Below are 23,581 nucleotides of genomic sequence, written 5' to 3'. Positions count from 1 at the left end.
AAACCGAAAAATATTCATTAATAAGTAATGGCTAAACAAATTGTGGTATATACATACAATGGAATACTATTTAGCGATTTAAAGGAATGAAGTTCTGATACAACAAGAACCTTGAAAACATCATCCAAAGTGAAAGAAGCCAGATACAAACGGAATAACATTGTATAATTCCACTTATATGAAATATCTAGAATGGGTAAATTCAAGGAGACAGAAAGCAGATCAGAGGTATCAGGGGCTAAAAGGAGAGAACAGTGGGGAATCATTGCTTAATGGTCAAATTTTTGTTTGGAGTGATAAAAATTTTGAAAACAGAAAGTTGCCACATTAATAAAAAAAATCAAGACAGGAGTAAAAAGTTACAATTTAGAAATATGAAGGTGAATAAAAGATGAATAACAAAAAAATTTAAGTAGTTTTTTCTGGGAAGTAAGAATTATGAACGGGGAAAACAATATTTGACTTTGTAATGTGTATAAATTCTTTGACAAAAATTTAAAAGATCAGTGCTTGTTGGGAATTAGGGGGAGGTAGTAATGAAAATGTAGAGCACAGAGGATGTTTAAGTCACTGAAACTACTCTGGATGATATATAATGGTAGCTACAGGTCATTACACATTTGTCCAAACCTACAGAATGTATAACATCAAAGACTGAACTCTCATGTAAACTATAGACTCTGAGTGATGATGATATGTCAGCACGAGGTCATTAACTGTAACAAATGCATCATTCTGGTGGGGGGGGGGTGTTGATGATGAGAGAGGTAAGAGGGCAGGGGCTATATGAAAAAAATCTCTGTACGTTCTGCTCAATTTTGCTATAAGCCTAAAACTGATCTAAAAAATAAAAGTCTTGGAGAGCCTGGGTGGCTCAGTCGGTTAAGCATCTGACTTCAGCACAGGTCATGATCTCACAGTTCTTGAGTTTGAGCCCTACATCTAGCTCTGTGCTGACAGCTCAGAGCCAGGAGCCTGCTTAGATTCTGTGTCTCCTTCTCTCTGCCCCTCCCCCACTCACACTGTCTGTCTGTTCTCTCTCTCTCTCTCAAGAATAAACAAACATTTAAAAAATTTAAAAAATAGGGGCCCCTGAGTGGCTCAGTTGGTTGAGCATCCAACTTCAGCTTAGGTCACGATCTTATAGGATGTGAGGTCGAGCCCTGCTATCTGGCTGTATGCTGACAGCTCAGAGCCCGGATCCTTCTTTGGATTCTGTGCTTCCCTCTCTCTGCCCCTCTCCCACTCATGCTCTGTCTCTCTGTCTCTGCCTCTCTCTCTCTCTCTAAAATAAACATAAAATTTTTTAATTAAAAAATAAATAAATAATAAGAATTAAAGCCTATTAAATAAAATTTTTAAAAAATTAAAAGCAAAGGGGCAGGAGAAATCGATTATCCGTATGGAGGAGAAAATAAAACTGGATTTCAACTTCACATTACTCTCAAAAGGCAATTCTGTATTGATTAAAGACCCAATTGTGAAAAACAAAACTTGAAAACTTAGGGGAAAAATATAGGAAGTTATCTTCATGATCTCAGAGCAAGGACTCCTTTCTTTTTTTTTTTTTTTAAGTTTATTTCTTTATTTTGGGGGATAGAGAGAGAGTGCATGCACAGGAGCATAAGCAGAAGAGGGGCAGAGAGAGAAGGAGAGAGAATCCCAAGCGCAGAGTCTGACACAGGGCTTAATCCCATGACTGCAAGATCATGACCTGAGCTGACATCAAGAATTGGATGCTCAACCAACTGAGCCACCTGGCTCCCTAGAACTCATTTCTTAAACAAAACACAAAAGCACCATAGAAGAAAAGATTAATAAACTAGAGTACATTAAAATTTGAAACTGGTGTTTATTTAAAAAACACCATTAAAAAATAAAAAATAATAAACCATCAAGCAACCCAGGGTAAAATCTTGCAGAAGATACAGTTCTTATTGTATCTTCATTAGAAAAAATGTATTTCCAGAAAAACTTTTAAAATGATGCACAACTACACTAGTAACCAACAAAATGCAAATGAACACCACAAGGCTATTACTTCACAATAACCAGATTGGCAAAAATGGAAATGTGCAACAATAACGGGTGTTGGCAAGGATGTGGAGCAACAGAAACTCTTACACTCTGCTGATGGTAATGTAAATGGGTACAAACTCTTCTGAAAATAATTAAGCCAAATTTGGCAAAAGTATGTACTTAACTCAAAGACCTAACAAGTCTACTACTAGATACACACTCTAAACAAATTTGTGTGCATATAAAACAGAGGATGGCTACAAGGCGGTCACTAAAAACATGTTATAATATAGAAAAACAGCAACCTAAACGGATTAGACCATGGAAAAATTATAGTATATTTCTAAAGAAAAAACCAAACCACATTGAAAAGGAACTATAGCCTCACTTGTGAACATGAATGAATCTCAAAAACATCTTGAAAAAAAAGAAAAAACCTCCAAGTTGAAAAAAGAACTCATGACACCATTAACAGCATCAATATAAAATAAGAAATCATGGGGCACCTGGGTGGCTCAGTCAGTTGAGCACCCAACTCTTGATTTCGGCTCAGGTCCTGATCCCAAGTACATGGATGGAACCCCAAGTGAGGGCTCTAATGGTGCAAAGCCTTCTTGGGATTCTCTCTCTCTCTCTGTCCATCCCCCACTCACACTCACTCACACGCATGCACTCTAAATAAATAAATAATTTTAAATAAGAAATCATATAAAACAACATAATATTTAGGAATATACTTATACCTAATAAACTATTTTAAAAAAGAAGGAAGGAAAAAAAAAAAAAAAGAAGAAGGAAGGATAAACAAAGTGAAGATTTCCCCGGAGGAGGAGAGAGAACTATGAGCTGAGAGAAGACTTCAAAGCTCTGTTTCCCAAGCTAGGTGTTCACTTCATCATTCTCTTTACTTTAAATGTAGGGTATATAGAGCTTTATATATATGATATACTTCATGACAAAAATTTTTTGTTTAATCAAAGGGAAAAACATCCCCGACCTTAGAGTGTCCATAATCTTATGAAAGAACACACAACAGAAACAGTTTACAGAATAGTGCATAATATGCTAAATGCTATACTAGACATGTAGGGGGAAAGGTTTTAAAATATGCACAAAAATACTATATATATATATATATATATATGTCTTAGGGATACAGAGATACACAATAACATTATAAAGATATATATAAAAAATTTTTAAGTTTAGAAGATTGGTTACTTCTGCCAAGAAGAGAGGGGGAAGCAATGGAAGGCAGTTCTGAGAAGTGTTCACCATAATAGTAAAAGTTTATTTCTTAAGTTGTCTAGTGGATACTGTCCTTTATCAACTTTTTGAAAGTCTTAAATACTTCATAATAATTTCTCACTTAAAATCCAAAGTTCTTATTAAATCTAGAAAAAAAGAAAATAGCATAATAATCTCATATCGGAGGGAAAGTAATTGCCTAAGAAATATATCTCGGAGAGCCCAGGTGGCTCAGTCAGTTAAGTACTGGACTTTGGCTCAGGTCATGATCTCGCGGTCCATGAGTACAAGTCCCATGTCTGGCTCTGTGCTGACAGCGCGGAGCCTGGAGCCTGCTTTTGATTGTGTCTCCCTCTCTCTCTGCCCTTCTCCTGCTCATGCCGTGTCTTTCTCTCTCTCTTAAAAATAAATAAACATTTAAAAAATTAGAAATATATCTTGAATAAATTAAAATATGCTCAAAAACATTCATTTATACAATGAAATGTGATATAACTAAGATTCTTTAAAAAGCTAGAAAATGAGAAAAAATATCCAATCCAACAAGTTTATCAATACAAATTATGAGGTCCAAATTGAAGTGGAGAAAGAAATAATCAGATTTATTTTTTAAAAAAAGACATAAGAATCATAAGAAAAAATGCATACTCTTAAGGCAATTAAAACTATGCGGAAATTACGAGGCACCTGGGTGGCTTAGTCGGTTAAGCGTCCGACTTTCGCTTAGGTCATGATCTCGGTGGTTCGTGGGTTCGAGCCCTGCGTCGGGCTCTGTGCTGACGGCCAGCTCAGAGCCTGGAGCCTGTTTCAGAGTCTGTGACTCCCTCTCTCTCTGACCCTCCCCTGCCCATGCTGTCTCTCTCTCTCTCGCTCCTAGAAATAAATAAAAATATTAAAAAAAAAAAAAAAACTATGCGGAAATTATACAACTCTGAGTCGCCTCAATGAAGAAAAAAGTCACTTAACAGTTTTCTCCCACCTATATGCTCTAGCATTTTGTCCTAGTACATGAAAGCCACTGGCAAAGGCCCTTTAAAAGTCCTTAACAGGGGCATCTGGGTGGCTCAGTCGGTTAAGCATCCGACTTCAGCTCAAGTCATGATTTTGAGGTTTGTGAGTTTGAGCTCTGCATCAGGCTCTATGTTGACACCTCAGAGCCTGGAACCTGTTTTGAATTCTGTGTCTCCCTCATTCTCTGCCTCTCCCCGACTCAAGCTCTATCTCTCTCCATCTCTCTCTCAAATATAAAAGTCCTTCACTAATTCTATATTTATTGTTTATCTAAAAATGTGTATTTGTTTACAAAATTTCAAGAGAATTCTTTTTAATTACGGGCTTTCTCCCCCTAAGTAAAAAGGTCATATGTCCCTTCTCAGACCAGTAAAGACTGCTTCCCATGATGCCAATGCATAGTCATTGTAGTGACTGACATAAGCTGCCACTTGCTTCATATTTCTGAGAAAACTAACATCTGATAGTGTTTACTGGCTGACCTCTAATTAGAACTGAAGAACTTTAACTACAAAAAAAAATAAATAAAAGAAAGAAAAAGGAAACTGAAGATCTGTAAAAAATAAATAAATAAATAAATAAATGAGTTTCTTAGAACAATATCACTGTCTTTATTCTTTTTTCTTTGAAATGACTACCAGTTTCAATTACCTAAGATAATCAATTATCTAGACTAAATTTAAGGTGTTTAAGATTAAACACCTAAATGGGAGTGATAATTTAACAAAATCCTTTTGAGAAAGTCAAGCACCTGGAAGAGGATTTAGAGCAATCTCTGACCACATTTGAGCCTGAAGATGTTGGTTCAATATCTTCATTTTGCCTTCTTAATTCTTTCTCTCTGTTCATTTCTTCCTCTTTTTCTCTTGCTTCTGAAAAGATTAAAAAATTTCCAATAGTTAGACTTCAAAATTTGTCATGATTCATAAAGGCTAAAAATTAATACAGTCACAGAGATGTAACTTAGAGTGGTCCCAGTAACAGCAAAAAATTATCAATCTAAATATCTAACAATGGGAAAATAACTGAACTATTGTAAATCAACATAATAAAAAATACAGCCAATAAAAAGAGTGATAGAAATGTACAAATCTGGGAAAAATAGTAACAGATACACTAAGCAAACTTAGCATGTGAATAGTATATGAGCCACAATGTACTATCTAAAGAGATATGGGGGGAGCAGGCACCTGGCTGGCTCAGTCAGTAAAACATGTGATTCTTGATCTCAGGGTTGTGGATTTGAGCCCCACACTGGATGTAGAGATTGTTTAAAAATAAAATTGTTAACTAAACTAAAATAAAAAGATGTGGAAGGTTATAAGTAAAAAATACAGTATCTTAAAGTAAGATTTTAGGTAATTGTACTTTACATTTTCAATGTTTTAAACTATAAACTTAGAATTTTGTTCATTTCTGGGGCACCTGGGTGGCTCAGGCAGTTAAGCGTCCAACTTTGGCTCAGGTCATGATCTCGTGGTCCACGAGTTCAAGTCCTGTGTTGGGCTGTGTGTAAAAAAAAAGCATTTTGTTCATTTCTGAATTTCCCACACTGAATTTGTAGTCAAGACTTTCCAAAAAATTATGAGAAAATTTCAGATTTCTACAGTTATTTACCTTGGAAAGACAAAAAAAAAAAAAAGAAATTAAATATTTCCTCTGATTTTTCTTATTTGAGCCATTTTTAATTAGATCTTCTAGGACCTCTTTGTAAGTAACAAAAAGTATCTTAAGAGCAACCTTAATTTAAAAATTATAGCAGCTAATACTTAACATGGAGCTTACTATGTACAAGGTATTGTTTTAAGCACTGCCTATAAATTAACTCCTTTAATCATCACAACCATCTCTGAAGTAGACACTATTTTTTAGCTTTATTGAGGTATAGTTGACAAATAAAATTGTAAAAGATTTAAAATGTACAATGTGGGAGTGCCTGGGTGGCTCAGTCGGTTAAACGTCCAACTTGAGCTCAGTCATGATCTCATGGTTCATGGGTTCGAGCCCTCCGTCAGGCTCTGTGCTGACAACTAGCTCAGAGCCTAGAGCCTGCTTCGGATTCTGTGTCTCCCTCTCTCTGACCCTCCCTTGCTCACACTGTCTCTCTCTCTCTTAGGAATAAATAAAACATTAAATTTTTTTAAATAAATAAAATGTACAATATGACTTAATATACATATACATTATGAGAGGATTCCCCCCATGGAGTCAATGAACATATCCATCATCTCACATTATTCACCTTTTTTTTTTTAAGTGAGATATTTAAGTTTTACTCTCCTAGCAAATCTGAATTACACAACACGCTTGAAGTAGGTACTATTATTCTCACTCTACATTTGAGAAATCTATGCCATAGAAAAGTTAAGTAACAAAGCTATAAAGTCCCAGAACAGTGAATGGAGGCTCCAGAACTGGATCTTTCTGAGATGTCCATACTTTCTTAAGAGACTAAAATTATCCAATGAGCATCACCTACCTTAAGTAATAATTTGCCTGCCTTTCTCTCCAAAGAGCTACAAAGCCCAGCCCATCACTGCATGCTTGTCACCAGACTATCTGGAAAATGACCCACCCATCTGTTCAACTAGAGTTCCTCAGCAGAGGATAACTACTCCAAACTACTTGTCCCTAGAGAAGCATCTAATTTTTTAATTTAAAATTTTAACTTTTTTCTTTTAATGCCAGAAAGGAGTTTCTAATCAGAGAGAGTCTTGCCATCACCTGATGCTTCATTAAAGCAAAGGATAAAGATAAAAGGGGGATGAAACATGGAAAAAAATATTTTCTTCCTCACCATTAACTGAGGACTAAAACCAAAACCAAACAGAATTCAGTATTCTTTTTTTTTTTTTTACAAATAGTTTATTGTCAAGTTGGTTTCCATATAACACCCAGTGCTCATCCCCACAAGTGCCCTCCTCCATGCCCATCTCCCCCCTCTCCCCCCATCACCTATGAGTCCTCAGTTTGTTCTCAGCACAGAATTCAGTATTCTCTAACTCCCTGACAGAAGGTATCATTTCATGCACTTTGACCCAATGTGGAACCAAGCACACTGTAAGCACTGTAGAAATGCTCTATATCTTCCCTGAATCAAACTGAATTAATCTACTACCCAACACTTACTTTTATACTTCCAAGCACCTCATTTTATTGTTCTCTACCTTCAAACAGTTACCAACTACAGACAGCCATTCCTGCAAAAGCCCCTCCAAATGTACCCAATTTCTGTCTAGGTTAACAGCAAACAATCCAAACCTTCATGTCCCATCTGGGCCAGTTCACACAAACTGCAGACTCAAAGAAATGTAATTCGGCAACTGAAAATCTGAGAGCCAGTCATTATAGCAACCACTTAACTTGAAGAAATGAAACTTAAGATAAAATGTAAAAGATGGGAATGCAAACTACTGCAGCCACTCTGAAAAACAGTATGGAGGTTCCTCAAAAAATTAAAAATAGAACTATCCTACAACCCAGCAATCGCATTACTAGGTATTTATCCAAGGAACACAGACATGCTGTTTTGAAGGGGCACATGCACCCCAATATTTATAGCAGCACTATCAACAATAGCCAAAGTATGGAAACTGCCCAAATGTCCATCAACAGAAGAACAGATAAAGAAGATATAGTATATACATACAATGGAGTATTCCTCAGCAATCAAAAAGGATGAAATCTTTCCATTTGCACTACATGGATAGACCTAGAGGGTATTATGCTAAGCAAAATTAGTCAGAGAAAAACAAGTATCTTATGACTTCACTCATATAAGGACTTAAAGACACAGAACAGATGAACATAAGGGAAGTGAAGCAAAAATAATATAAAAACAGGGAGAGGGACAAAACATAAGAGATTCTTAAACGTGGAGAACAAACCGAGGGTTACTGGAGGGGTTGTCGGAGGGGGGATGGGCTAAATGGGTAAGGTGCATTAAAGAATCTACTCCTGAAATCATTGCTGCACTGTATGTTAACTAACTTGGATATAAATTTAAAAATAAATTTTAAAAAATAAACATAAAAATAAAGTTAAAGTGGCTTGTCAAGGAACAAATTGCAAGTGGAAAAGCCAGAATTTAAACCATGGTGTCGTAAGTCCAAGGTACTTGTTTTAGTTGTCCTATACCAGTCCTTCTTAACCTTCTACTTTAATTTGTAGATTCTGTAGTCCAGAATTATGGGGTTTATGGTGTTTGGTGGAACCAGTCTTCTACAGAATGAGGCTGATTCTTCACTTTCTGTCAGTGGAATGAGTTCTTTTGTCAGCTACTGATTGCTCTGGGCTCTACCCTCAGGGATGATGCCTCTTAGGGGTAGGGATGGAGCCTACTCCAACAGGGATTCACTCACTGGGAGGCTGATTGGAGTCAGGATTAAAGAAGACTTGTTTGTAAACTATGGGGTCCTTATTAGTCATAGAACTTCTACAAAACATTCTGGGGTGGTCTGCCAAGTTTGATCCCAGGAATTCTGTAGATTCATAAGGTAAAATCTTAGTGCCAGTGTTTCAGAAATAAAGTACCAGGGACACCAAGTTTCTAATAACATCTTCAATAACGTGTGGAAATCAATGCATATCAAATCTATTGCTTGATGGTAGCCCAAGCATGGATTGCCCTAGTTCCTCCTATTTCTTCCATCCTTTTTGACCTGTGCTCTCTAACCTGGGTCTAGTGGACTAAAGATGGAAGGAAGTCCTAGATTACTGAGCTGAAGGGAATTCTTGGGACCTTAAGAATTGGAGTCTAAACATCTTTCCTCCAGAACAATGTTATTACTGGGATTTTTTTTTTCCTGTGCTCCAACCATCTCCTCTCTCTGTCCCTTTCTCAAATGAATTTCCCTTCATTTTTATCCTCCCTGCTTCCTTTAACTCTGACTTGTACATCATGGTGGCTTATCACTCCTTAGAGGTTCATCAACTTTAGCACCATTGGGAAACTGAAAGGTTATTTCACAATTTCCTGGTTCAAATACTTTAAAAAAGAAAGTTTCATAATGAATATACACATTTCCAAAGAAGACATCCAGACGGCTAACAGACACCTGAAAAGATGCTCAACATCACTCATCATCAGGGAAATACAAATTAGACCCACAATGAGATACTGCCTCACACCCGTCAGAATGGCTAAAATTAACAACTCAGGCCACAACAGATGCTGGCAAAGATGTGGAGAAAAGGGAACCCTTTCGCACTGTTCATGGGAATGCAAACTATGCAGAACAGTATGGAGGTTCCTCAAAAAATTAAAAATAGAACTAGCCTCCAACCCAGCAATTGCACTACTAGTTATTTATCTAAAGGATACAAAAGTGCTGATTCAAAGGAGCATATGTAGCCCAGTGTTTAGAGAAGTGCTAACAACAATAACCAAATTATAGCATGGTAGGGTCCCATCCCTAAGGAAAGGGAAAACAACAACAAAACCTCAAGGCAACCTGGCTATATGTGTATATGGCATTCCTGACGACCTTGTAACATGAGACCACTTAGACTGCCTATTAGTGTGTTACCATATATGGGAGACAAAGAAGTAGAAAATATATTTTAAAAACTACACCACATGGTGTTCAGGGCTCTACTAACCCAACTGAGCCGTGCCGGCATGAATAAAGTTGCTTCCTGGAAAGAAAAGCCTGTGTGTCATGACTCTCTACTAGAATCCTGCTACAATGGGAAGAGTCCAAATATCTATTGACTAATGAATGGATAAAGATAATATACACGGGATACTACTTGGTGATCAAAAAGAATGAAATCTTGCCATTTGCAACAATGTGGTTGGAACTCAAGTGTATTATGCCAAGTGAAGTCAGTCACAGAAAGACAATTTTATGATTTCACTCATATGTGGAATTCAAGAAACACAATAGATGAACATAGAGAAAGGGAAGGAAAAATAAGATAAAAACAGAGGCAAGCCCCAAGAGACTCTTAAATTCAAAGAACAAACTGAGGGTTGCTGGAGGGGAGGTGAGTAGGGGGGAAAAAAGATAAAATGTAAAAGAAATCAAAGAGGTACTTGGGTGGTGCAGATGGTTAAGCGCCCGACTCTGATCTCACCTCAGGTTATGATCTCATAGTTTGTGAGTTCAAACCCTGCATCAGGCTCTGCACTGATGGCACGGAGCCTGCTTGGGATTCTGTCTCTCCTTCTCTCTGACCCTTCCCCACTTGTGCTCCCTCTCCTTCTCTGTCTATCAAAATAAATAAACTTAAAAAAATAATAATAAAATAATAGGTACAATAAATGTTCTCTAATCATGATACTTTTTTTACCCATGGGACCTAAGTCTTGCTAAATGTTTTTGTTATTCTAATTTAAAACAATTTATTACCTTACCAATTTCATATAAATTTACACTGAATTTAATTTTTTTGTTTATTTATTTTTGAGAGAGAGCACAAGCAAGGGAGGGGCAGAGAGAGAGAGAGAGAGACAGCGGGTCCAAAGTGAGGCTCTGTGCTGAGAGCAGTGAACTCTGATGTGGGGCTCAAACTCACAAACCATGAGATCAAGACCTGAGCCAAAGTCTAATGCTCAACCCAATGAGCCACCCAGGTGCCCATAATTTTAAATATTGCCAAAATACCAGAAAGTAAAAAACAAGAACATTTTAACTACATTAACTACATGTCTCCATTAAATATTTAGGGATGTAACCATTATGTACCAGCTCTGTTAGGCACTGCAAGTATAAAAGAGAAGAACAAGCATCAAATCCTCAACACACAAACAATACTAAGATAAAATTTATAGTATTTTTTAAAGCGTCATGGAAACAAAGCCACTATGTCCAAACAGGTTTTTAAATAACACTTAGAAAAAGTAAAATATGAGTGAGGCCTTCAATGATGAGGTAGGATTTAACCAGGTAGAGAAGCCATTTGAAGTATACCAAAAAATAATAATAAACAAATAAAATCTTTAACCTTTTCTAATTTCTAAAATCTATGGGACAGTTTCTTTTCAGGATCATTAAATCATCCATTGAAATCATATTTAAATTCCTACATGTTTTCTCAGACATTGTTTTCAGTCACGTAACCGAGAAAGTTGATAAATCTATCTAAAACATAGGCACAACCAAAATAAGCATTACAATTAAAAAAAAAATTTCGGGGCACCTAAGTGGCTCAGTTGGTTGAGCACCCAACTCTTGATTTCAGCTCAGGCCCTGGGCCAGAGTCGTGGAATCAAGCCCTGCATCAGGCTCCTTGCTAAGCGTGGAGCCTGCTTAAGATTCTCTGGATTAGGAGGAACTTAATGGAGGACCATGGGGGAGAAGTGGGGGAAGGGGTGAGAGGCAAACCATGAAAGACTCTTGAATGCTGAGAACAGACTGGGGACTGATGGGTGTGGGGGGAGGTGGGGGGTGGGCATGGAGGAGGGCACTTGTGGGGATGAGCACTGGGCGTTATATGCAAACCAACTTGACAATAAACTATTTGTTAAAAAAAAAAAAAAAAAAAGATTCTCTCTCCCACCCTGTGCCCCTCTCCCCAGCTCACACTCTCTCTCTAAAAAAAATGAATAAATTCCTAAAAAGAAATTTTTCCTCCCCATTTATGTCCTCAAAGTATTACAGCTATAAAAAAGGATATAGGTTATATGACCTAGACAAACTTGGAGCTTTCAAAAAATTTAAAACTTAAAAAATTGCACCACTACTCTTTCCTGACATTTTACATAATGCATACTTTATTAAGGTTTTATAATAATTCATCCTTTCTACTAGAGCATTTACCAACCCAAACAGTTCATATTCATATACACAAACTTGCTATTAAAAGGGACCAAAATTTTATTCTCCTCAAGTTTCATGTCAGTGCTCACAGAAAGACTCCAATCACAAGATAAATTATGCCCATATCACAGTCTTTGAACTTCCAAGAAAAATAAGTCAAACTTTGGATTCATGTGTTTAGATCAGGGGTAAAAACAGCAGTCCGAGAATATAATACTAAATCCAAGTCCAAGAGTATAATCCCAAATCAACGAAGTTCAACACATTCATCCATAAACATCAGAGAAGAACTTGGGTCTTCAGATAATGTTTCAAATTTTAAAAATCTAGTAACTCTTCACTGTAAGCCGTCTCAAGTGCTAAATGCATATATGCTTTTACTAAGAAAAACTCTAGCAATTAAAAGTGATATTTTTAGGGGCACCTCAGTCTGTTAAGCATCTAACTGCAGCTCAGTTATAATCTCATGGTTCATAGGTTTCAACCTGCACTGGGCTCCATGCTGACAACTCAGAGTCTGGAGCCTGCTTTGGATTCTGTGTGTGTCTCTCTCTCTCTGCCCCTCCCCTAATTGTGTTCTCTCTCTCAAAATAAATAAACAAACACTAATAAATATTTTTAAAAAGTGGTTTTTTAAAGTACCTAACTGTTTAAAATGTACTATGCCTGGAGCACCTGGGTGGCTCTGTTAGTTAAGTGCTTGACTCTTGATTTAGGCTCAGGTCATGATCTCAGAGTTTGTGAGATTGAGCCCCATGTTGGGGGATTCTCTCTCCTCTCTCTCTGCATTTTTGCTGCTAACATGCACGTGCTCTGTCTCATTCTCTCACAAAATAATTAAAATAAATAAATAAAAGGTACTATGCTCAACATCTTAATCCCTTCAAGAGCCTTCTAAGGAAGACCCTATTATCACTTCCACCTGACAGATGAAGAAATTAAGACTCTGAAATTTGAAAACCCATCCAACATTATCTCTAGTCTGATGTGTGGCTGACTGTCAAATCTAGGTCCTCCAACTCCTAATCCCAAACTCTATACCTATACAAAGGATGGGGGCCATTTAAAAAAATTTTTTTAATGTTTTATTTATTTCTGAGAGAGAGACAGCATGAGCAGGGGAGGGTCAGAGAGGCAGGGAGACACAGAATCCGAAACAGGCTCCAGGCTCTGAGCTGGCTGTCAGCACAGAGTCCGACACGGGGCTCGAACTCACAAACCATGAGATCATGACCTGAGCCGAAGTCGGATGCTTAACCAACTGAGCCACCAGGCGCCCCAAATGGGGGCCATTTTAAAACACTCTCCAAAGAAGCAGGGTTTTTCAAAATGCAGTACTATAGTTCTAACCTCAATTTAATCTTCTCAAGTATATATTGAGAATTTATCTTGCAAAGCATGGTAAAGAAAACTATAAAATTTACTTAGGTGTATAAAGCAATCTCTGTGCCAAGAGTTTTGTTATCACATGCTGAAAGAGGTAAATACAAGAATACTGTTCTATAAGAGCATAAGCATTCACCAAAATGTTTAAAAATCAAGTGGTTAAAGCATTTGTAAATATGCCTCAAACAGCATGTCTTTGTACCTTGTCAGATGATACCAAATTATTTAATATCTTTAAGTATGCTAAGATATTTCAGTTAAGTTTTAAGAAGATCAAGGGGCACCTGGATGGCTCAGTTGGTTGAGCATCTGACTTCGGCTCAGATGCTTCGTCATCTGAGAGCATACGAGGTCGTGACCTCATAGTTCACCGACCTCACAGTTCACAAGTTTGAGCCCTGCATCGGGCTGGCTGCTGTCAGCGCAGGCCCACTCAGATTCTCTATCCCCTTCTGTCTCTGCCCCTCCCCAACTGGTGCTGTCTCTTAAAAATAAGCATTTTTTAAAGGATCTGTATCTCTTATAAACATATACTAAAATACTTACAGAGGAAATAATACATCTTAGGTTTCTGTTAAAATAATCTGAGAGGGGAAGTAAATGGAAACAACAGTAGCCATGAATTGTTACAGTACTTAAATCCGTGTGGTAGGAGTTCATTACTATAGGGGTGGGTGGGGGTGTGGGTGTGTGTGTGTGTGTGATTTCACATAATGATATATTTTTTTTTATGATATATATTTTTTTTAATAGTATATGTACACAGTGGGCTTCTCTTCACAAAAATAAAACAAAACAAAAACTTATTCTTCCAAAGACTAAAAAACTCACATTAAGGTCACTTTCCAAATATATTACTGCTATATAATTTATCATTTTAAATCAAAATGACAACAGGCAAAACAACATTCACTGAAATTTGTCTAAAAGTCCTATCTCTGATTTCTAGCCCTTTTTACTCTATCAGGATACAACTATTCCTTCTCCAATGTAAGAATGATCTGATTCAGATCCAAAGAAAGCAGTCAAGGAGTCAGTCTACTTGGAAGACTCCAAGGTGCTTTCCAGAACTGCCAACCACCTGGTATCAAACCAGACAGTCTGAAAATTAAGGCCTTCATTAAATGTGTGATACAACTCATTAATGCAGGGGTTCAACAGCAGCAGCCACATTCACTGTCTCAATTTTCTATACTGAGTCAACAGTCAGTGGTGTACACAGCTCTGAGTGCCACCTCTCGCTCAGCCTTCCAAATACTGGTTCCGCTGTAAGCAGGAAAAGAAAAAAATGAAATGAAAATGAGATAAAGGTGAAAGGAGAGGTAATAAAGAAATTGCTATTCTGATTCTTACAAATCAATTTAGAATCCTTGCTTGTTCACAGTGCACACTTCAAAAAGATGTTAGCATTCAGACTTTCTTATCCTACTTAGATGCAACTTTTTACACTAAAAAAAATAATAATAATAACCTCTGCGTCAAAAGGAATGAGCACATGTGGTCTTTTAACAATTTTGGAAAAAAAAAAATTTTTTTAAGAGAGAAAGTGCACGGGAGGGGGCAGGGGGAGTGGGAAAGAATCTTAAGCAGACCCCACACTCGGCAAGTAGCCCAACACAGGGCTGGGTCCCACAGCCCTGGATCATGACCCTGAGCCCAAATCAAGAGTCTTGAACACTCAACCGACTGAGCCACCCAGGCACCCCTTTCTCAGTCTTATATAACTGTCAATATACTTGTTTAAGGCATATACGGTATTTAAACCAATAAAAAAAAATCACATAACTGAACTTCTTACCCAGTGTTTTCCGACTTCTCTCCACAGCTGTTCTTCGTGTTTGTTCAAACATTGCTTCCAAATCAAATGTTCGAGCCTTTTTCCCTAAACAGAAATAAGTAGCGGACTGTGATCTTCTTGCACTGAGCTGGCCAAACTTTAGGTACTCAATAAATATTTAGAACCATTTAGTCTGTTTCATTTATAGCATGGCTACGAGATAAATATCTAAGAAGAAAGAGTTTACTCCAGGGAATTTTTATGGAGAGCCAACTTTCCCATCCTCCTCTAATCCACCTGGACTCTACCCCTTAAAACTAACACTGGTGTCCTAGGCAGAAGGGAGAATGTTCACACCCTAATCTCTGGAACCTGCAAATATGTTATATCACACAGCAAAAGGGACTTTGTAGATGTAAGTAAGGTTATGGACTTTAAAACAGGTTACCCTGGTTTAAAACAGAAGATTATCCCAATCTAGTCACAGAAGCCCTTGCAAGCAAAGATGCAGAACAGATACAGCAGAAGTCAGGGAGATACGAAGTGTGAGAAGGACTGGAAACACTAGTTCATTTTAAGATCAAGGCAGCAAGATGACAAGGAATTGAGGTACCTTAAGGAGCTAAGAGACTCCCACCTGACAGCCACTAAGGAAACTGGGGCCTCAGCCCTAAAACCACAAGAAACCAAATTTTAACAACCTGAATGAGCTTGGAAGCAATATATTTGTTTTCATCGAGTTGTTTTTTTTTTTAATAATAATGTCTACTCCATGTGAGTAAGAATATGGTAATAAAAATGTCATTATTACATGATACTGACTTTTGTATAAATTGAAACAAACTTTCTGAAGAGCATTTCAACAAAATGTATAATTAGTTTTAAAAGACACATACCCAATTTTTTGGTTACTTTTTAATATTTATATTTTTATTATAGTCTCTTCTTTAGAATCTGCCCTATGAAAATACACATAAAATTCCTTTTACAACAAAGTTATTTATAAAAATGTTAATTTTAGTATTATTGAAAAAAGTTAGAAACTGTGAAAATGGAGTTTTAAAGTATTACAAATTATGGCACTTTATTAAATAGGTTACCATTCAGCCATTAAAAGTCCTGTTTTGGAAGAGCATTTTATAACACGGGAAAATCTTTAGGGTATTAAGAATTAAATAAAGCATATAATTAAGAGTAATATAAAACTATATACATATGGTCTCAATTTTCTTGATAAACACACAACAGGAAAGACTGGAAAACAAAGTTCTAAGTCTTGGTTTCTAGATCATGAGATTATTAATCACTACTCTCTTCTTTCTCACTTACTGTGTTCTTCAGATTTCTTGCTATTAATATATGTTACTTTTGACATTAGGGAAGAAGCTAAAGAAATGAAACAAAGCAAGTACTATAATAATACACAAGGATGTAGTATTTTTGTAAACATAACCACCAAGGAGTAAAAATGTGGCAGAAGACATTACCATAATGAATGAGTAAATGAACGCCAACAAGAGACATGAGCACATTAGCCTGACATCTGTTCTATCCAAGGCCCAAGAGAAGTGGAAAAACAATTTGCATTTCTTTCCTACAGACAGTAATGTTTTCAACAAATGATTACATCTGTTTGAAATGTTTATCTAATAACAAGGCTCCACAGAGAGACTAAAGTAACGATTCCGGGAAAGAAAGGCTTGCAGCAAAAAGGATTTAATAACGGTTATAATATCACTTAAAGGCTCACTTGTTGACAGAAAAGCCATCTTATTACAGACCACAGTCAATGGTTAGCTGTGTCTCAGGACACAAAAAGACAACTCCCTCCACCAACCAATACCGTCTACCGCGTGAGTCACAAAGCTATCTTTCTCTCTCACAAGGTTTTCCATAAGTGTCACCTGAGCTGGTCCCAACAGACAAGAATTAGAAAATGGATGGAGAAGAGAGTACCCAGGAATTGCAAGGTATGCACACTAGAGTTAAAGTAACTAGGACTTGGCACAGCGGAAGGTGCAGAACAGAGGTGACAGCTGGGCCTCCCCTCTCAACCTGCGGTTCTTAAAACCTCTGCAAAAGGAGACGGAGCTAAGCATTAGACAGTCACTCACCGAAGCCGGTGAAGCCCATGGTGACCGCCAGTTGCGGATCCGGTCCTGACGCGTCTGAGCCTGTCACTGGAGCAAAAAAAGAAGAGAGACCTTGTTAGTGCGGCGACGCCGGCACCTCCTGGCCCTACCCCACCCTGCCTGAAATCGCTCCACGGCACCCACCTTCACTGGGCCCGGGGCGCTCCATTGCAGGCCTCCTGCCGCAGAACGAGCCCAGGTACTACACAAACAGCAGCGGAAGACTCCCGGCAAACCCAGCAGGAAGTATCGCCTTCCAAGTCCGGCGCCGCCGCCGGGGCCAAGAGCGTCACCTTCCGCGGAAGGATCGCGGCCCCCAGAGCTGCGCCGCCCTAGTGGGCTGGCGGGGCATAAGCACTGCAGAGACTGATAATTCAGCTCTGATAATGAGAACATTATCTAGTTTCTGTCAGCATCTTTTATTTTCTTTTATTGTCCTTTTTTCTTTATTTTTGTATTTTGTAGATTTTATTCAGTAACTATATATTATGGGTATACTAAGAATTTAGAAAAGAGAGGAAGAAAAATTGAGCCCCAAGAAACAAGTAGAGCTGTGGAAGCCCTCAATCTATTTCTCAATCTTGGCTGCATATTAGTATCACCTGGAGAGGTGTTTTGTTTTATTTTGGATTTTAATTCAAATATAGTTGACAAACAAAGTTACGCTAGTTTCAGACATACAGCAGAGTGACTCAACAAGTCTATATATTGTGCCCACAATTGTAGCTATCATCTGTCACCATACAACACTTCTGCAACACCATTGCTTAGATTACCTTTGCTGTGTCTTTTTTTCCCCCCGATGACCTATTCATTCCAAAACTGGAAGCCTTTGTCTCCCACTCCGTTTCCCACTTCTGCCCAACCTCCTCCCCTCTGGCCACCCTCAATTGTTCATTGCATTTATGGGTCTGTTTCTGCATTTTGCTTGTGTGTTTGTTCATTTCTTAGATTCTACATATGAGCAAAATCATATGGTGTTTGTCTTTCTTTATCTTATTTTCTTTAGTATAATACTCTAGGTCCAACCATGTTATTGTAAATGACAAGATCTTATTTCTCGAGGGTAGAACTCACAAACTGTGAGATCGTGACCTGAGCTGAAGTTGGGCGCTTAACCAACCGAGGCACCCAGGTGCCCTAAGAATGTCTCAGTTTAAATTCTGAGTCTAATAATGTAATCTTGATTACTTACTTAGTCTCTCTGTGCTTTAAATTCTTCATCAGTTAAGTGGATAATTTAAGGATAGCACCTATCACCTTGCAGATTTTTCTGATGATTAAATGAGTTAATTTTCAAAAAGCAATTAGAATAGTGCCTGGCAAGTATTGCACACCCAACAAACGTTGGCCATTATTTTTTTTTATTTTTAATGTCTTATTTATTTTTGAGAGAGAGAGAGGGAGACAGAGTGTGAGCGAGAGAAGGGCAGAGAGAAAGGGAGAATCTGAAGCAGGATCCAGGCTCTGAGCTGCCAGCAGGGCCCAACAAACCCACAAACTTACAAGATCGTGACCTGAGCTGAAGTCGGGTACTCAACCAACTGAGCCACCCAGACACCCCAAATGTTGGCCATTATTAAGTACCAGATAGTAGTGAGAGTAGTGAAGACATAAAGCATAGTCTCTGCCCTCATGGAATTTCCATTTTAATGAGGATATTTTTAAAAACCTTAAATGCCTAATAGGGCTAGATAATCTACTTAGAGAGCTACTTGAGTAGTAGTTCTCAAAGTGTATTCTGCAGATTCCTCTAAAGGTGTTAATGAGATCAAAATTATTTTCATAATAATACTAAGACATCATTTGCCTTTTTCACTCTATTAACATTTGCACTGATGATGCAGAAGCAATAGTGGGTAAAATTGCTGGTGCCTCAGCATAAATCAAGGCAGTGAGAAACAAATTGTTATACTAGTCCTCGTATTCCTCACTGTTATATAGCTAGCTTAAACAAAAATGAATGAAATGAGTGTCACTTTGAGGAAAACAACTCACTATACTTGTTACTAATGAAAATCAGAGCTCTTAAGGGAAAATTAGAACCTTGAAAAATTTATCAAGATTGTATCAAAATTGAAAAAAAGGTTGGATCAACTACCATAAGCTTAACAACTTCCCAACATGTATAAGATATTTTTATTAAGATATATCAACACAAGCATTTTTTCTATTGATTAATGAAATAGGTCAACATTTGGAAGTCTGCATAACTTAGAGAACCAATATTTCCCAAATGACCAACACATGTTTCAGAATCATGCATGAATAGAAGGTCCATTCAAAGTACAAGATAGACAAGTGGTTCTTAATTTAACAAAGTTCAAAAAAAAAAAAAAAAAACCTCACTGATGGTTTCAAATTCCACATCATAACTAACCTGTAAGAAACTATACCACTTGTCAAGTTTAGGTATTCTATCAAAGAAGAACATTCACAACTATCTAAAAAGGTTATTAAAATACCTCTCATTTTCCCACTATGTAACTGTGTAAAGCCTGCTTTTCTTCATATACTTCAAGTAAACAACATATATCATAGGCAGCAGATGCAGATATGAAAATCTACCTATCTTATTTTCTTAAGCCAGACATTTAAGAGAGTTGCAAAAATGTAAACAATGCCATTCTTCTTATATTTTAGTTTTAGAAACTATGGTCATTTTTCATAAAGTATCATTTATATTAAAATGGATTACGCTTATTCTCTTTATTTTTTTAGGTTCGTTCTTGTAAATAACTTTTTAAATTTATAATTTTTTTTTTAATTTTTATTTATTTCTAGGAGAGAGAGAGAGAGACAGCATGAGCAGGGGAGGGTCAGAGAGAGAGGGAGTCACAGACTGAAACAGGCTCCAGGCTCTGAGCTGGCAGTCAGCACAGAGCCCGACGCGGGGCTTGAACCCACGAACCGCGAGATCATGACCTAAGCGAAAGTCGGACGCTCAACCGACTAAGCCACCCAGGCGCCCCTAAATTTATAATTTTTAAGAGATATTCTATTATTAACAAATATAGCCCATACAAAACAAAAACTCTTTATAATCCTTAATTGTTAAGAGTCTCAATAGTCTTGATCACACAACCCTGGGGTCACGGCCTGAGCTGAAGTCAAGAGTCAGACGTTGGGGCACCTGGATGGCTCAGTCGGTTAAGCCTCAGACTTCGGCTCGGGTCATGATCTCACGGTGGTTTGTGAGTTCAAGCCCTATGTGGGCTCTGTGCTGGCAGCTAGCTCAGAATCTGGAGCCTGCTTCAGATTCTGTGTCTCCCTTTCTCTCTGACCCTCCCCTGTTCATGCTGTCTCTCTCTCTCTCTCTAAGAAATAAATAAAACAGAAGAAAAAAAAAAGAGTCAGACTCTCAACTAAGTGAGACACCCAGGCACTTCGCAGTGCAGGAATACTAGACTAGTATTGCCAGATCATCCAATTTGTGAAATTGGAAACTCCCAATCATATATTTTATCTCAAATTAAAAACACTGTACCAGACCATCAGTTTTTAATCAGTGGTCTTCCAAATAAGAAGACTGACAGCTGGAGACCTATTTGCCTATTTATCCACCAATAATACAAACCTAATTTTTCCTACTATATTTACTATGAGGTCTTAAATTATATCTATAGATCTGTAATGTTATGGAAATTTTGATATTAAGAAAATCAGTCAACCCCTTATTTGAGGTAATAAAAAATAATTCAAGTAGCAAAATATTACAGTTTAGCAAAGACCATAGTTTTGTATTTTGGGGTCACGAGCACAAGAGCACCTGGTTCGAGGGATCCCCAACACAGGAGGTTCAGCCACATGCCACTGATAAAGTCCAAAGGCAGAGAGACCAGCAGTGGTAAAACAAGAAAGGAAATTATGTCAGTAAGGCCAACACCCAGAAGACAGCAGTCTCGCATCTCAAAGACTATCTCCAAAGTGCTGAAAATGACTTCTAGGTTTATATAAGTAAAATGTGAGACAAAGGTCAGTAGGTACCTGCAAGAGGGCAGCAAAGGCCAGGTCAATCAATATCTTGGGGGTCAACTACAGATGGAGTCTTGGTGGCTCAGGACAGTCCTTAGTGCTTGAAGGGGTAGTTTCAGGCTGTAAAGATGAACTTAATCAGTTAGAAAGTTTGAGGTCAAAATGGAGGTAGTTGAAGTCTTCCATCAGTTTAGCCAGTTAATAAGGAGTAATGCAGTTATTGACTAAACTATGAATATAATTGGATGAATCTTACTTAAGTGTGGTTCTAAATAGGACTAAATGAGGACAGCTACTATTTCTAAATAGGGATTGCTTTTTGATAGAGTACTTTGACCACTCAAGTTGCCTTCTGTATGAAATGGAGTCTATCTTCCCTCTCCTTGCTCATATCTTACTTACCCTTCTACTGCAGTTAATACAGACCCCATAAAAAATTATCGTGGTACACTTAATTGCTTTACTTTGTGTATCCCTGCACGTATCATGCACCTTGAGGACGGGAATGTGCTAGTTTGATATTCCCAGTACCAAGCACAGTGTGTGACACAAATTATAAATTCAATTTCTATAGGCCTTGGTGATCTATCAGGTGGCCTACTTTATACCAGTCCCTCTAATTTGTGCTGGGGAATCAAACCATGAATTAGAACACTTCTCTTCCTCTGTGTAATGAAAAATAAAGGAAGGCAGCAGCTCCCCGCATGGAACGAATGATTCAGTAAGCAGACAATTCTTAAAGTTGTAGTTCGTTGTTTTGTTTTGTTTTTTTCGATGGTGGCGGGGCAGGGGACACACAAGTGGGGGAGAGACAGAGAGAGGTAACAAATCCCAAGCAGAGTTGAAAGCAGTGTTCCAACTCAGGACGTGTGAGGTCATGATCTGGGCCTAAACCAAGAGTCAGATGCTTAATGGCCGAGCCACCCAGACGGCCCTACAATTCTTTATCATTACGGTAACCATGCACAAATAGAAAAGCCTGATGAATTTTTTATAAAGCAGGTTCCAGACACAATAGGACATCCAGAGTCGCATGCACTGCTGACTGAGCCAGCCAGAAAAGAATTTTAATTTACACTGAAGCCTGTAAAAAACGTCGTGAAATTTTGGTTCCCACGTGAACGCCTACAAACTCCACTCTCACAAGAGAAGTTGGAGTACCAAAAAAATTAACGCGCAAACTCAGAAGCAGTTGCACTTGAAGGATTCCAATCTGGGAACCCCGAGACAAGATCCAGGGCTCGCGATACCCACCAGAGCCGTTGCAGCCCGTGCTGCCACCCACGACCCTGCTCCCACCTACCCGATCCCTGTTCCCTTCTCCTCCCCTCCTCACCCTTTCCCACCCCTCCCAGCCCTTTCCTTTCGCAGTCCTTTCCCTTCCCCCTTCTTTCCTGCCTTCCCTATACAACCTAGACCGACTTCTACTCCCGGACGCGCCAAACCTCCGGGCTACGCTCAGGGAAGTGCCCCCGCCCACTCGCCCCGCCCCTAACGTCCTGCCCTCTCAACCTCTTCCTCTCGGAGGCTGCAAAACAGCCTTCAAATTCCGCTCCGGACGAGCCGGAACTGCGTCATACAGAGGCGCCGAGGCGCTCGTTTGGCGCGCGCGCCCCAAGCTACGGGTCTGAATTAGGGTCTTAGGTTTTCTTTCCTTTCTTCTTGGTTTTGACTGTTTCTGGACCCTGGTGTCTCCGAGCTTCGACATGCCGTCTTCTTTACTGGGCTCGGCGATGCCGGCCTCCACCTCGGCCTCAGCCCTGCAGGAAGCTCTGGAAAATGCAGGGCGGCTTATCGACCGTCAGTTGCAAGAAGACCGCATGTACCCGGACCTTTCCGAGCTTCTCCTGGTGTCTGCCCCAAGTGAGTGATCAATGCCCGTTTGGTGACTGCTTTCTCATCCGAAAGGAGTCTCCCCTAACTTCCTAACTAGGTTCTTATCCCCAGGGTGGACTCGGCGAAGACATTTTGAGATTTAGGGCCCTGTTTGCTACATTTTGGACAGCAAAAAAGAGCCTGTTATCACTTTCTTTTCTTTCCTTACTTCACTGCCGGCATTTGAGAGAATAAGAGTGACGAATAGTTTCCCATCTGAAGCAGAGGGAAAGACCCCAACCTTAATGAGCTGCTCACTGCCTCCAAGTGTTCATCACCGAGGCCAGATGAGTAAGATCACCTGATAACAAGTCTCACTCTTGGTAATTCCTCGTATCAACATTAGAGTAAATCAGGCGAGCAAGTGAAATTGATTTGGAAATTTACCATCTCTC

At 38.5% G+C, this 23,581-nt stretch overlaps 2 protein-coding genes across 2 annotated transcripts in view; one reads left to right on the top strand and one right to left on the bottom strand.

The window, feature by feature from the left end:
- The window catches only part of WDR70 (WD repeat domain 70), a 290,059-nt gene extending 272,477 nt beyond the window's left edge, over positions 1 to 17,582 (bottom strand). Inside the window, exons 1-4 of the mRNA XM_039250525.1 lie at positions 17,481 to 17,582; positions 17,319 to 17,384; positions 15,226 to 15,309; positions 5,030 to 5,150 (exon numbers count right to left, since the gene is read on the bottom strand). Coding sequence (XP_039106456.1) covers positions 5,030 to 5,150; positions 15,226 to 15,309; positions 17,319 to 17,384; positions 17,481 to 17,505 — 296 coding nt within the window. The 5' untranslated portion in view covers positions 17,506 to 17,582. The remainder of the gene's footprint in view (positions 1 to 5,029; positions 5,151 to 15,225; positions 15,310 to 17,318; positions 17,385 to 17,480) is intronic.
- A 5,323-nt stretch (positions 17,583 to 22,905) lies between these two features.
- The window catches only part of NUP155 (nucleoporin 155), a 69,346-nt gene continuing 68,670 nt past the window's right edge, over positions 22,906 to 23,581 (top strand). The window contains exon 1 of the mRNA XM_039250521.1: positions 22,906 to 23,174. Within this exon, the coding sequence (XP_039106452.1) occupies positions 23,018 to 23,174 (157 nt within the window). The 5' untranslated portion in view covers positions 22,906 to 23,017. The remainder of the gene's footprint in view (positions 23,175 to 23,581) is intronic.

The sequence above is a fragment of the Hyaena hyaena genome, unplaced genomic scaffold, assembly GCF_003009895.1.
Source record: "Hyaena hyaena isolate Hyena2069 unplaced genomic scaffold, ASM300989v1 scaffold_372, whole genome shotgun sequence".
In the NCBI taxonomy this organism is placed as follows: domain Eukaryota; kingdom Metazoa; phylum Chordata; class Mammalia; order Carnivora; family Hyaenidae; genus Hyaena; species Hyaena hyaena.
The sequence above is the reverse complement of the archived record's forward strand: the minus strand, read 5'-3'. Positions and strand labels throughout refer to the sequence as shown.